Consider the following 15,560-nt stretch of genomic DNA (forward strand, 5'->3'; position numbering starts at 1 on the left):
CTGTATGTAATTGAGTAGGAATAGTGTAGAATAATTGATGGTAAGATACTTATATATATATTTATATTATATGAAATATATATATTATTTTATATTATATTATATAGTAATATATATATGATATATATATATTGTATATATATATATTGAATTAGTATATATATTTTTGAGTTATATATATATTTTACCATCCTGACATTACCTGCTGTACATTCAGATCAGCATTCAAAAATATTTGTACGTGGTGTGAAGTATGCATGAGAGTTCAAGCACACATTCCAAGGACACCATCTTTAATATAAACATAAGTTTCTGTGTGGAACGTGGGTTACATGTTTGCTGTGGGTACCCTTTGTTTGACCCGTCTCGTAAGTGCTGAAGCAAAGACAACAACATGCATCCGATAATATTAGCCATCTAGTTGTATTTTATTTACTTTCCAGCATGATTTACAGCTATATGCAGGCACAGGGGAAGACACATATCATTAGGTTTTGATATTTATGTGCACTGGCATTTAGAAATGAAAAAAACCTAAACCCTAAAGAAGGTCCCTTTCCTGCTTTTCATGTGTGATCTCACCATGTCATAATGGTATAAGGCATGTCACTAATCAGACATAATCTCTTTACAATCCTAAATATTAGGAAATATTTGTGAAACCTGTCCTGGGCATTGTAATCTTTTTTGTTTGTTTGTTTGTTTGTAAAGTTACTAATTTCAGGTGCTATGAAGCCTCTGGACAACTTTGGTTTTTCAAACTTTATGATTCAACCTCTTCAACACACCTGCACATTTCAAAAAGATAAAACAATTAAGTCCACAAAAAAGATAAAAAACCTCATTAATAACAGAAAAACATCAGCAGGGAGCAGTACAGTAAAGCACTGGTATAAACAAACTGTTGACAGCTTATCAACCCACACTGCTGAATATGGAGATAAAAGTCGCCAGAAAACAATCCTCACTAGATTTTTACTGTACTTTAGCTCAGACTTCAACTGAGCGCATGAAACATGATATTCTCAGCCAAACAATGCCTGCTATTTTACTCTGAGAAAGAATCTCAATCCATATTTTGACCTTAGAAATTAGACCTTGAGTTCCTTAACCTTCTTCATGTAATCACAACCGAACCGGGCCTGACTGACCGAAGAACTGTCAACCTTTGAGTCAACAATCTGTGTGTTAGAAGAAGGTTTCTCTGCAGAGTGGACAGGTGGACTTGTTGCTGGAAGTGAACCATTTGTACTGTAGGAAAATGAGAAAAAAAATATATCAGTGTAAAAGATGACAACAAAACAATGTCAAAAAAGCAAAGTATGTCCACTTTCAACTGTTGTTATGCATTAAATTGTATATAAAAATTGTGAGACAACCAGTAGCGGGCTGCAGATTTATGAATTTGCCTTCAATTAGGTCCCAGTAAAAGGAAAAATCGTCCTAAAGCATCATTGTACCAGATTAATTATATAGAAACTGCAGTTTATTGCCAGTGTTATTGTCCTCTGTTACACAGAGAGGGCCCTGAAGATCCTGACAGCCCACCACTGGGTGCAATATCATCTCGGCACATAAATCTCACCAAACACGCTGAGTGGAATTTCTTTTTGCAGGTGCGGCAACCCTTCTTGGGCAGGGAGTAGTTGGAGCCATGGATAACGGAGAAGCAGATCATACAATCCTCTATTCCCTCGAAACGCTTATCCACATTGTTCTTCCACAGAGCCAGGCCCTCCATTATACTGCCATTCTGAACACACAGACACACATTTACTTTATACTGAATTGTTTCATCTTTTTCTTTACTGATCCCCCAAAAGAAAGTATGTTCACAGCCCCCTTGGCATGAATTGCTCAAGTACACTACAATGTACTTGAGCGTGGCTACAGGTCTTCAGGTTGAAGAACTGACACAACCTTCTTGAGTTTATATCCACTGTGTTTGTGTATCTACCTGATGTGTGAGGTAGGTGCTCAGTTGCAGCATCCAGTTCCTCCACTGCTGTACGGCAACTCCCACGCGCCTCCCACTCTCCACAGTGATCGAGCCTAGAGGGTAGTTCTGAGGTAGCTGAATCACTAACTCAATGAAGATATCATCCACGGAATAGGTAGCAATCACCTCCCGCGCTGCTGAGCGTGCCTTCACCTGGGGCAAATAAATAAATACACAGTTTGCTTTACAATCTATTGTCTGCCTATTGTTGCTGCACAATTATTATTACAAATCCACCACAGTAAATAACCTCAATCTCATAATAGTTCTAAAAGTAAAAGAGTATCTGCTAACTTACAGTCATGCTGTCAAACATTTGAGTGCTGGAATGGACAGATGAGATCTCCTGGGCTGAGAGAACAGGACTGACGTATTTAATAGTGAACTTCTCCACAGCGGCGCTCACTCTCTTCTCCTGGCTGTTCCACCACAGCCGCACCATGGCGGGCAGGTCCTGCACTGTGCTGTAGTACACACTGCAGGCCAGATGAGGGAGCTCCCACTCAACGCTCTCGCTTTCTGCAGGCAAGAAACAAAGGAGGGAAAATCTAAGCTTGTTAACATTTCACAGCCCATGTGCAGACGTTGTGTGTGCGTGTGTGTGTGTGTGTGTGCTACTTACTGTCAACAGCCAGAGACAGGCTCTCTGTAAAGAAGGTTTTGGTCTCCTTTGTCTCTGCCCCCTGGCCTGGGTAGATGGGGTTCTCAGGCATCAGTTTGAAGAGGTGAAGGAGGAGCTTGTTAAGGGAGCAGCTCCTCTTAAGATACTGGGCATAATGGGCACGCAGCTAGAGAGAAATCAGAAGAGCAGTCAATACTGTGAAATAACTTTGATATCAACACGACTGTTCTCACACATGAAAGCACAATCTCTCCATGGAATCTGAAGTCTTAACCTGCAACAACAACAAAAAAGCAAACATATGTACTAAATATTTGACTCACACAGGAGGGTGAGGATTTGAAAAAAGTGAGGAGCAGCTTCCAGGCCAGCAAGTACCCCAGGATACAGGAATACTCCACACTGAGAGGCTGGACCACGGCAAACTCTCCAACTTGAACTCCTGCTAGGATGCTATCACACAGCTCCTCGCAGGTCGACAGGATGGCCATCAGAGATGCTGGAGGGGAACTGAACACAAACATTAACTGTAAGATTAAAAATCAAAAATATCACCTGTACATATTTTTCTCTAGTACTGTGTGAACTCAATACCTAGAATCCAGTAACTATCACATATGGTTACAATCTTTACTTACAGACATGGCTCATCTCGATCATCATCAGACTTGTTGTTGTCTCCTTCTCCATCACACTCTGGCAGCTGAGGCATAACCCTGTATAAACAATAAGCAGGCTCATTTTTCTTTAAATCTTGTGGTAAGCACAAGGTGATTACTCATCACAGTACTGGGGCAGTTTATAGCAGAAATGTCTTTTTTTTTTTTTAAAGAAAAAGTTACCCGCACTCTCGAACAAAATCCTTACTTTTCTAACAAGTGGTAGACGGTGATCTGCAGAGGCCTGGCCTTAAACAGCAGCAGAGGACAGAAAGTGTTGAGGAGCGTCTGGAGGGGCTCTGGCAGGTTTGTATTCTGGTCCACTATGAACCGTGGTGGCAGGGAGTTCTGTTTTAGCTGCTGCACAGGAACATATGTCAGAGCCACGCCAACTGACTGCAGTACCGCCAAAGGGAACACAGGGTCATCCGGTTCAGTGAAGGCATCTGGAGTTAGAGAACAAACAGGTAGAAGGACTATGACTTATTAAATCAGGACTGTTACATACATTATATATATATATATATATTTGCCTTAACTGTTTGTATACTTTACTTTGTAACCTTGTTTGGATAGATGCTATACAAATAAAGTTATTATATTGCACTGGCAGTTTTGGGACATAGTAAAACATGTAAATGTTCTTCATTTAGCAACTATATTACCTAGAGATGTGCTAAATGAAAAGCAAGTACTGGGTAGGTTTTGGCACTTGATTTTTTAGAGTGTTTATTCCAGAGATTATCTAGGTCTTGATCTACACACACACACACACACCTGTGATTTTTATAGGCAGAGGCAACAACAGGTTGTAGATTCCCTCTACAAAGAAGTCCGTCCATTCAGCAGTCAGTTCTGACGGCAGCTCCTCCAGAACATCTGGCGAAGATGATGTGAAGAACTGGTTGAGCTCCACTATCAAAGCAGCGTTCTCACACACAAACAGCTGCACCCATAGGTTCCATAGACTGCTCACATTCTCGCAGGCAGTCTGAGGAAATAAGGTCAAAGATGGTGAGGGACTGCAGATGCAAGCCATAAATGAAGAACTGCAATTGTTGAAAATGTAGAACCAAAAAAAGAACTGCTTTTTGTGTTAGGAGGCAGCAGAGTAGCATAATGACTCAACAATTCAAATATCTGAGTTCAAGAGTTTGACACCACATGACAGGAAGCTTCCACTCTGCTCCACTGTCCTGGAAACTGGACTCCCAGCTGTGGGAGGCATTTCTCTGTAGCCGACCCTGGCCTCGGATCTCAAAGCCCGTAACAAAACAACACTATACATATGATGTCTCACCTCCAGCCAGGCTAACATAGAGCAGAGCAAGAAGTCCCACTGGCTGCCCCCGAGAATTGTGGGACTATTAGTCACCAGCCAGGACAGGAAACGCATCAACTCCACAGCAAGGTTGAGCTGTTCTGCAGTTGCTTTAGACAGGTCACTGAAATGCAAAGATGAGACAAATGTAGATATATCAGTAGAAAATATCTTAAGCTTGGATAGTGTTTCAACAAGTATGACAAAAACAGAAAACACACTTTGTAAATGTTGCGATTACATTACCTGCCAAAGAGGAACCAGTCCTCCTTGCTGTTCCGCCACTCCATCACCGTGGCCAGGACAGCCTGCACAACCTCATCCTCTACTTGTGTGTTGGCTTTTAGACAGCACAGCAACACCGCCAGACACCCATACACATCTGTGACACACAACCCAAAATTATGTTTTGCCTGGTTCAAAATCCAAAATGTCCATGTATGCATTTGTGTGTTTATGTGTGTATTCTCACCGTCATTCTCTTGCCAGTTGATTATTCCGGCAGTAGCCAGAGCAACGAGAGTGTCTCTGTCTTCTTTGTTCATGGTGGGGCAGAGCACCTGGAGCGTGCTCAGTTTGCTTTGAGACACTGGGAACAAACTGATCAAACACAGACAATTTTCAATAAACAACACATTGGTAGGAGGGGTCATATAACTATAACTAATTTTTTTTCCTTTTACAAATTTTATTTCTAGTTAAACTCTCCCGAACTCAAAAGCAAGCATTTCATTTCATTCCACATTATGAATATAGATTAACTTTGTTTCAGTAACTCCCATCACTCTCTCTGTTTTGCCATGGAAGTTCATGAAGTTCTAGTTGTTCCCTGCACTTATATCTGAATAAAACATTGAAAGTCACCACATGGTGTTTGGCCACAATCAGTTTTCATTATTCTTTTACTCACCAGTTGAGTTACTGTTTGTTTATTTCTTACTCTTCATTCAATAAATGCAGCACTATAAATTGCAGTGCAAATGCAAACCTGCTTCTGTTTGGTTTGTGGGAATGGAAATGTACATACACACACTTTGAACATTATTATTATTTAGCCAAATCATCAAGAACTCACTACAAAGACATCATATATTTGAAGTAAAAACGTTTTTAAAAAATGTACAAAGGAAGGGAGAAGATCAAACAAACTATTTAAATTTTTACAAGATCAAATAAACTATTTAAATATAAACTACACGAAGTGCAGTTATCTGAGCAGCATGCATGGGAATTAATTACAATATAATCTGAATATATTTCTTGCCTTTTCCCTGATGGACTGTATAAGTCGCTAAATTTGTCACTAGTTGCTTTTTAAAAATAAAGTTGCTAAAGGGGACTGAAAAGTCACAAGACTGAGTGATAAAAGTTGGCAACACTGTTCTCTTTCTATGACAGATTTCTTTGTGTGTGTAAGGGTGCCACCTCACATTTTTCTAATTTGAACACCTAACAATAAAATTAAATATATTCCATGATGCATAAACGTAAGCATTTCATTTGTATTGATAACATTCTCTACAGTCCCAGGTTTGTTCTGGATACTGTATCTTTGTGTGCCAGGTGCTATTTTTATTGGACAACAGACATCCTTTATTTTGAGCGCTGTGAAGGTGAAATTAAAAGCATTTAACAAACAAATGATCAACCTGTCTGCACTGCCGTAAAGCTTCCTCATGGTTGCACTGCGAGTGGCAGCCAAGTTGTTGGTGTGGATGTAGTTTTCTAGAGTCAGAGACCATAGACCTCCATCCTCCATCGACCTACAGGGTAACAATACAATACACATATATTCAGTTGAAACTGTTTCTAATAAATTGCCTAGGAAAATAAAAATGTGCATAAAAATCTGTTTTCTTTTATTGATTGCAAAATAATGTATAGTCCAATACATTAATCACACCCATGTCTTTAGAAGAAGCTCCATGGATCCAAAAAGTCTGTTTATGTAGTACTAAAATAATTCATCAAACATCAAAAATCAATGCGTGTAGCTCACCTTGAGTAGAGTGTCTCCAGCAGACGTTTCATTGTAACCTGGCTGTGGAGTCCTTCTGACAACCCCCACTCAGTCAGCAGGCTGTGATAGGCAGACACTATAGTAGGGCTGTACTCTACCTCCTTACACCACTGCAGCGCATACAACAGTTCTGAAACTAAAGACAAACATTCATATACAAAAATATTAAACATCATATACTGACATACATGAAAAACACAAAGAGGTTACAAAAGAATGTGCTCATGTCTTGTGTGTGTGTGTACCTGTGTACTTGAGGTTTGGCAGGTGAGAAGGATATTCCGCCTCCTTTTGTTCATGGGGTATGAATGCAACGGACTGGGCCACCCTCGCAAGCAAGGCACTGGCACATAGGTGAGCCGGCAGCCTGGTCGAAACCCTAAACTTCCAGACGTCCATGGAGGATTTTTCGCATACTCCTCGGTGACGGCTTGAGAGTAATGGGGTTTTGATCCACTGCAGAGGACAGAAAAAAAGGGAACAAACAATTCATTAATGTCTAGTGTTTTTCGGGTGAAGGATTTAATTAAACCAGAATTCTCCCACAGCAAGTTCTTCAAAACCAATGCATGGTAGTGCATGAATTTGTTATTTTCTTTGAGTAAGGATGATGGATTGGCTGGATCACCTGAGGAGGTAAGGCTTGTCTGATTCTCGTCCATTCTGTCTGGCTGGGCATCAGTTGGATGAAAAACTGGACGAGGAGGACGGAGTCTTGATCGCTGACAGAGATGATGGTGTCTACTAGGCTCTGTACGGCCAAACCTAGAACCTGTAAACTGAAACGTAACACCAAGAAGAGTTAGCTGGAATCACAACAAAGCCATGGGACAGATTCTTAAGATGCAGCCTACATTTGGGAAAAAACAACTGGGCTTTTATAAACTACATCAGAGGAAGGTGTTTTGTCACCTTTTGATGTCCATAGAGACGGTGAGTAGTTGGTTTGTCACCCAAAGGGCTGCACTGTGCAAGAAGCCACCTTCCTTGACCTCATATTCAGAGTGCTGGACCAATGACTGGACCCCAGCTACGCACACTTTCTTCAGCTTATCTAAAAGTGAGTCTGTCAAAGAGATTTGTATAAAAAAAAAAAAAACACATTTATTTAGCTTACCTCACACGTTTATGTGTTTATGCACTGTGTGAGTACCTACCAGACAGGTGAGTGTGTGTTTGATCTTGTGCGGTGAGCTGGAAGACAGTGAGCAAGAGTTCCTCAGCTGAGAGTAGCAGGAGACAGTCTTCTACGGAAGAGAAGAATGTGGAGGTCACATCGCAGATGAAGGAGATGAGTGGCTCCATGTTGCCTGCATCGGACAGACTCTTGGTCTCAGACAGAGTGGCGTGGAGCTTCTCTAAGATCTTCTCCATGTACACCTCCCCTATCAGAGGCTCTGCTCAAGTAAAAACAGAAAATTATAAACAGTTAGATAAAATCCAAAAAGGTACTTTTCTAGACAAAAAAGTATTTGCTTGCTTATGTGTGTGTTCACCATTGTTGTGGTGCTGAGACAGGACCAGGCTGATCAGTGTCCAACTGTGGTTGCTTGTAGAAGAGGCAGAACTGGCAGAGCTACGTCCCACCTTGCACAGCTCCTCAGTCAGTCCCAGGAGTTGCTCACCTAGAACTGACCCTTTCAGCCAATCACGACAGCTCTTAAGAGTCTCAGGATCTGCACATGCCTGGCAAGACAGACAGCAGAGTAGCACAGACGTTTACAACAGTGTAAATGTGATGTATAGGGAGATAACACGCTGAGATGCAAGTCTGCGTAAATAAAGTGATACATACCCTCTGTATAATTTGCAGGACAATTCCCCACTCTAAATCCATCTGGAAAGCAGAATGAGGAGCATGAATGTCAGCTTCATATAAGACATGTGAATCAACATCAGGTCATGTAATATATCATGTTACCGTGGTGATGTGGTTGAGGATGCGGGTGGTCTCCTGCCAGCTGCAGCAGTACAGTGAGCTGAAGACTATCTCCACCAGGTGCTCGGTGTCACTGCGGTCCTTCTCAGCCAGCCAAACCACCACCTGCTCCAGCAAGAACCGCATTGCTGGATTTTTTGTATCCATGTCGTCCCGCTGCTCACCATCCTTTATTTTATCATCCATTTCGACTAATGTCTAAGATAAACACAGTTTAGGGGAAAAAGTCAATTGCGTCAAGGAATTGTAAGAACTGTTTCTAACTCAATACTTTCTATTATTGAATCCAACGGACCGTACCAGTGGTTTGCATGTTCCTATTAATTAAAATTACTAAGTCTACCACACATGCCAACTAATTTCTTTCAATTATACACATTTGTTACAGATTTGGCCATTACAAAGACTAATTGGGGCGTAAAACTCCTGTATATTATTTGACCAGAACCAAAAAAAAAAAAAAGTTAGTAACGACATTGAAATACACTTTTAACTTCAAATATGACTTACGCTGAAGACCCTGGGTGTGTGAAAAGATCGCAGGAGAAGGGAGAGGAAAACATGATGTCTCTTCGAGTTTCTCTCATTTACATGCACCAGGCACAGTTGGGCCAGCTGGCACACTACATCCTCAAAATGCTGAGTCTGTGGGGACCCAAATGCCTTCTCCTTCACAAGTTCTGACACCGTCTGCACAGGCTTGTCAACATCATCCCCCTCAACTCCACTTTTCTCATTGTCCTCTTGCTTAGAGAAACAGATCTTGACAGATTTCTTCTTCTGGGCGGGCTTTCTTTTTACTTTCTCGGGATAACGCATTACCTGGAGACATAAGAGAGAGTGAGAAAAGATTTATTTAGGCATAATGTTTTCTGTTTGACTTTGGTCACTTTTTAAGACATGAATGGCTCTAACAGCCATATTGGTCTGCAGTATACTTAGTGTCACCATGGGAGATTTGAGTGAGGATTATGTCGGAACCGGAGATTCCCCAGAACCAAACTCACCTGCAGCAAGGTGGCTATCCCTTCCAAAGCTTGTGGGTCTGCTTCCTCGTTGTCGGCATAACGCACAAACAAAAGACCGAGCCCTTCCCAGAAGTCTGCCAGAAGCCCTTGAAAGACATCCTTGCCTTCATTAGCTTCTCCTTCACCATGTAAGCCTGCCCTCTTCTCCCAGGAAACAAGCATTTCAGTGACCAGAAGGAAAAGAGGACCATTCTGGAGAGAGGGACTTCCAAGAGCCTTTTCTAGCAGTGGTAGGAGCTACAAAAAGACAAACAACAACAAGTAAGAACATGTAAGAATGGTAGGGGCTTAAGTAGATTTAACACAATGGGCAAAGACTTTGTGATCCCACCTGCTGTGAAATAAGCATGGTCCGTATTTTTTTCTGACCCCCCTCTTCCTCCGTATTGTGCAGTATGCAGTACCTCAGGCACTCAATAATAGCAGTCACTATAACGGCACTTTCCGAGAAACTTGTCACTGCACGCTCACTGGACAAACTGAGACAAAGACACAGACACTTAAGATTACAGTGTTTGATTCAAGAATCATGATTTATAACGTATAAGAAGAGAAATACAATACAATACAAAATCGAATTACCCTTGTATGAATGAAGTGAAGAAGGTGGTGTAGAAGTCCAAGGTCGGATCAGTCACCTCTTGGGGCAGTTTGCTGAGGAGGGGCATTAAGTTAGGGTGGAGCGCTTTAGCCATGCCTTTGCCACCCTCTTTTAGTAGAGCCCAAAGTTTAGGTAAGAAGCCTTTCTTGGCATTCACATGTGTCCAGCAATCCTGAAATAGAAAAAAGAAAATCAATTTGCATTTAAATTGGCACTTCGACACTTCTATACTTCTATATTGGTATCTACACATCAGTAACTCTACAAGTGCTGGTTTACGGTCTACTGTAATACCATGAGATAACACAGACAAACACAAGCTTACAGGGATCGTAGACACAACGCGTAGAACAGCCTCCCACACAGGAGGCAGCACTACAGGATCTGTGTCATCAATGCTGAGGAGAACAGCAGGGCAGAGTCGTGCTGCTTCAGCCTGGACCAGTCCTGGAGTGAACTCACACAGAGCACACACCATCTCGAAAAATGCCCCTCGCACCTGTGGAGCGAAGCACAGAAGTATTTAGGGAAATATAAAGATTGCTGCGTGCAGATATGGCAGCATAAATATAACTGAACGACTCACACAGTTAAAGTCAACTCAAGTGTAGGTGTGGGACAGATTGTAGTTGATATATTGTGAACTAAAGAATTATTGAACACATGTCTACATAATCTGTCTGTAACCTAGAAGAAAGTTTTTTATTAACATTTTACTTTTACATGTAAAGATAGCCACAGTAACTCAGCTAACAGCCTATAATTAAAATGAAAAATGAATTCAATATTTTATATGGAATATATGATATTAGTGGAAGAATAAACATTCAATAACCTTGTTTAAGTTTAGTTAAATTGCATTATGTGCATATATAACTTTAATATGTTAAACATATGCATTCCTGCATGTTATAAACAGAGCAGTTCAATTCAATGCCAGTACCTGTGGTGTCTTGTGTTTGCTGTACTTCCAGAACTTTGCTGAGTTAACAAGATGTGCTAGTCTTGTCTCCAGAGCTGTACTGTCATCCTGGAGCAGCAGGGAGAGCAGTCTCTTCACCCCCAACAGTGAACTGGTCAGCATGCGCACATATTTGGCTTCTCTCTCCTCCTCTGTCACACTTCTAGAGTACAGAGGGAACCAGTGACTCTGACAGCATATATTATCGCTGTGGACACAGACGCTATAATGAGCGAAACTGTTAACTTACTGTGGATCGCTCAGCGTGTCAGCCGTTTCCTTTAACAAAATATCTTGAAGTACCTGCAATCCAAAAACAACACGTTTAGGTTAAATTTAGCTCATTACAGTGCAAACACCCTTAGCTGCACTAGGGCCACCACTACCACTCACGTTAAGGATCTCTTCCTTGCAGAAGCTAAGAGCCTCTGGCTGTTTGGCGGGTGAGAAAGCAGCCTGGAAGGCCTGACACGCAGCAGAGGCTGCAGGTGTGTAAGTGTCACACTGGGACAGAATCCAGTGGCCCATCAAGCTCTTCAGAAAGGGGGCCAAGCTGCGACGCACTTTCAACACCAGCTGCTCGAAGGCCTGTTGGGTGGCCTCCCTGATCCGACGATCATGGTCCTGATAGACACAATGATAAAGACACAACACTTGCACTTAGACATATTAAAGTTCCACTAACCTAATGAAATATGAAATTTGATACTTAGGATGGGGCTGATCAAAAACCTTTGATGTTAGTGGTGAATGTGTATTTATTTATTATTTATTCAGAATGTTAAAAGTAATGTGACGTTGATACAATGAATGATCAGCTCACCACTGATATCTTGCAGTAAATCCTGGGCCAGTATGGCAGGACCCCTTTAACCTCTTCAGCATCCCGCTCCTGACACATGGACCCAAAGTCTTGCACAGCCTGAGAAGAGTACACAGCATCAAGACACACACCTGGACCAATGTACACCCTTGGGTGACTTCAACACACCCAATGAGAGATTGCTTTTCTTGTTTCATGAACACTGTACTTTATGTTATTGTAATAATAGTGATAGATTGTAGCATATGTGTCATATATTTATATGTTGCTTCTCTGTTGTGTGGTTGGTAAGTTCTTTAAAGCTGAAACTCACTTTCAGCCTGGTGACAACATCCCTCTTCGACAGTTTCCTGAGCACCAGGCGGAAATCAGCATCTACCAGGTTGTCTATCTCCTCCGCCCCGTGGACGGCGGGGACATAACTCAGCTCCGAAGTGACCGTTGTGTCGAATCCCACAAAGCCCGGGATGACGCCACCCTCCCGGGTCAGCACCTCAGCTGCTCGGCCGCTACTGGACGGCTAGTCGCGGGAGAGAAACGTGTGCTTTTAGATAATCCCACAAAAAGTATTGTAGACGGCCGGACGGACACGGTGTGGTTATGAAACAGTCGAGGCACCGTCACACGTAGCATTAGCTCTAAACGTGAAGTTTCACTAACGTTACATTAGCCTGTGCTCGGTTTGTCGCTAGCAGTCTCGTTACTTTAAACACTGTAGTTAAGTCAGCTTACAGGGATTGGTACTCACCCGAACATTTCCTTTGGTTCGCTGTTTATTCTTGCCCCCCATGAATACACATTAATCTTAAAAGTAACCGCTGTCAATGTTAACTTAGTTAGGAGGGTTAGTAATATTGATCAGCGTGAAAAGCCGCGTCGTGCGCATGCTACACTACTGAGGACTTCCTGTCTAAAACTTTCAAAATAAAGTGTCATCCTCAACTTGATTGAATGTACTTTGTGTATATGGTATGTACTAAGAAAAAGGCAGCTTGCCCTCTAAGTCAGCCCTATTGTACAATGGTGACATTTGGTGACAACCTTTTTATGATCATTTTTTGTTTTTGTTTTTTAAACAAAGTCTATACTGTCAATGGGTGAGTCACATGCTTTTACTTTCAATACCAAATATCCAAACGGAAGTGCTGACATGCTTACACGTGTCTACTTGACACACAAATATACTTCCGTTATTGATTTCTTCTTCTTGTCCGTTTGAAGTAAACTAAAAGCATTGTCTACTCATCACTGCCCTCTATGAGCATATTGCACACACTGCAGCCCTGTAGAAACATGACTCTCAAGACAGTAGACATAGTAGACAGACAAGAGGGAGTTCATTTTTGGCCTGAGGGTAATGGAAGAGGAAAGCTTTTGAAGTGTCCTCTGGAGAGCATACATTTAGCCAATACCTTTCATCACTGCTGCTGCTCATTAGATTTCTTGTGTACAAGTGGAAATGTTAACCTGATGGTGGCACCAGAGGAGAGGCCAGGATTCAAAAACACAGCAAATTTCACGGAAACCAGGCCGCTCATTCTGGATACCTTGTGTAAAAAGTTGACCACTTCTTATTGGTAGTATTCCTAAGGCACAGTCAATTTCATGGCATTCTGCTCATTAAGCACTCATCCTCTATACACCATATTATCAGTTAAGCTATTTCAAGGAACCCTGATTAGACAAAGTATTGGCAAGGGGGCCTTTTTTGGTACTGTGGTCAGGTGAAAGGTTTAGGTTTCCAACTCACGAGGAATCATACTGAATATTATAAAATGTCATTGGCATCTTTGTCCTGCTCTGGGAATGTTGGATGTTTGAATTATCTAGTTTGACCTTATCTTTTAACATGAAGCCTGACAACAAAACCCCCAACCATAGATCCAGATCTACAATAACACATTACATCAACAGAGCTCAGCCTCTACCACTTCCTTTGAAATAAAACTGTTTGTTCAGAGACACACAACATGAGCCTGTTTACACCTGGTATTAACATGCGTCTTGAGGGATCCGATCACAAGTGGACAGTTCTAAATACAAGAGTAAACAACGTTGTGAAGTAGTGCAAATGCCACAAGAACAGAGTGAATGAACTGTCTGTGTGCTGTAACTCAAAATAAGTGGTTCTCCTTAAAAGTCAAGAAATATCTGTCAACTACTGTCAACTTTTACATTTCACAAGTAAAAGCAGAGAACAGCTGACATGAGTATTTTCCACCTCTTAAAAGATTCTCTAATCATTAATCAGCCCAGGTTGAGACCCTCTGCCCTGGATGAAGATCAAATGATCAAATACATTGGTGCTGAACCTCATCGAATTATTTTCCTTAACATTAAAATGATATGAGATCAAACTCAGCACAGAAAACGAACACGTCATACAGTTGGAGTCAAAACATATTTTAATATACACCCTTTTTAGATATATCAAAAACATTTTCAGTTGTATTTTAATTCTTTACCATAGATTTACTTAATATATTGTATCACTATTTTTTTTTTTTTAAAACAGCTCTACTTTAGTCCAAACATGAATATTGCAGTATTACTTTTAAAATAATGGCTTCTTGTATGGAGGTCAGGTGTGTGTAAACGGTAAATAAGTGCCAGAAATTTCAGAAATTCAGATTCAGAAATTTTCAAATGTCTAATTATATTCAATCTGTTCAGATTTGGAATGAAGTTGTCACGATTGGTCCATCTGGAAAAATGTGCCATTTGCACTTTTGCACAGAACTTTTGCATAAACCACACAAGTACCCACAGTCCCCTTTATTTCATTAACTGCAGAACCACTGTGAGCGTTTATTACTTAGTAAAATATTTAATTCATACTCAGAACAAAAGATTTAAAACCTAAAACATGATTTTTGGCAGACACCCTTCTCTCCCAGCAATTAAAATCAAAAACAAAAGCAGATTGAGCTGTGTGCATTTTATTCACAGAAACAGATTCCTTGTTACCCACAGGCAACGCTTCAATTTGACAAATTCAGTAAATCTTCAGTAAACATGGTTTCAATCAATGTGGATTTTAAACGATAGGGTTCAACTTGGAACTGACAATAAGTATTAATTCAAATGGAAGCAGCCAACACGTTTGTTTTAGCTCATGTGAAACAACCACATATTTGACTGTGTTTGGCTTGCATTAGTAAATATTTACCACTGAACTCATTTCTAACCCAAATATCTCCAGAGAGTGAAAAGGATCAGGTTGACTATAACAATGACCTTTTGAATTTTGTGTGGAGAATATCATTTGTGGTCCTGAACTTTGATTTTACAAACTATATGTAAATTATACAGCTCTGCATTGTCATTTCATTAATTAATCTTGTGCATCACATTACAAAGTCTTGGCTCTTTATGCTGTGCAGTGATGTTGCTCATGTAAATTGTCAATTAAATGTTGTTTCTAAACTTAGAAGCCTATTCTCTGAAACCCTGCAACCCTTTCTTATGACATATAAACACTTTCTGTTGTAAATGCAGGGTACATATGCATTTAATTGTAAAGCAGAGGTGGAAGAGACACCAAGTAGTAGTAGTTAGTACGGTTCTCACTGTACCATCGACCTCTG

At 40.9% G+C, this 15,560-nt stretch overlaps 2 protein-coding genes across 2 annotated transcripts in view; one reads left to right on the forward strand and one right to left on the reverse strand.

Moving 5' to 3' along the window:
- usp14 (ubiquitin specific peptidase 14 (tRNA-guanine transglycosylase)) overlaps positions 1 to 15,560 on the forward strand; it is a gene marked incomplete in the record, with an annotated part of 44,553 nt that overhangs the window by 27,315 nt on the left and 1,678 nt on the right.
- ltn1 (listerin E3 ubiquitin protein ligase 1) lies at positions 410 to 12,883 on the reverse strand. Its single transcript, XM_035670566.1, has 32 exons — positions 12,722 to 12,883; positions 12,287 to 12,493; positions 11,974 to 12,072; positions 11,544 to 11,774; positions 11,401 to 11,453; positions 11,133 to 11,313; positions 10,515 to 10,688; positions 10,171 to 10,361; positions 9,920 to 10,067; positions 9,568 to 9,825; positions 9,071 to 9,382; positions 8,543 to 8,758; positions 8,417 to 8,458; positions 8,118 to 8,307; positions 7,779 to 8,018; positions 7,534 to 7,687; positions 7,250 to 7,400; positions 6,867 to 7,077; positions 6,601 to 6,757; positions 6,251 to 6,364; positions 5,074 to 5,201; positions 4,848 to 4,983; positions 4,581 to 4,725; positions 4,058 to 4,271; positions 3,489 to 3,726; positions 3,260 to 3,337; positions 2,945 to 3,131; positions 2,622 to 2,787; positions 2,298 to 2,518; positions 1,958 to 2,152; positions 1,586 to 1,753; positions 410 to 1,251 (listed from the first exon to the last, which is right to left on the reverse strand). The coding sequence occupies exons 1-32, from the start codon at positions 12,761 to 12,763 to the stop codon at positions 1,189 to 1,191; spliced, it is 5,310 nt and encodes a 1,769-aa protein (XP_035526459.1). The 5' UTR covers positions 12,764 to 12,883; the 3' UTR covers positions 410 to 1,188.

The sequence above is a fragment of the Morone saxatilis genome, unplaced genomic scaffold, assembly GCF_004916995.1.
Source record: "Morone saxatilis isolate NCDOM2014 unplaced genomic scaffold, NCSU_SB_2.0 Contig23, whole genome shotgun sequence".
Classification (NCBI taxonomy): Eukaryota; Metazoa; Chordata; class Actinopteri; family Moronidae; genus Morone; species Morone saxatilis.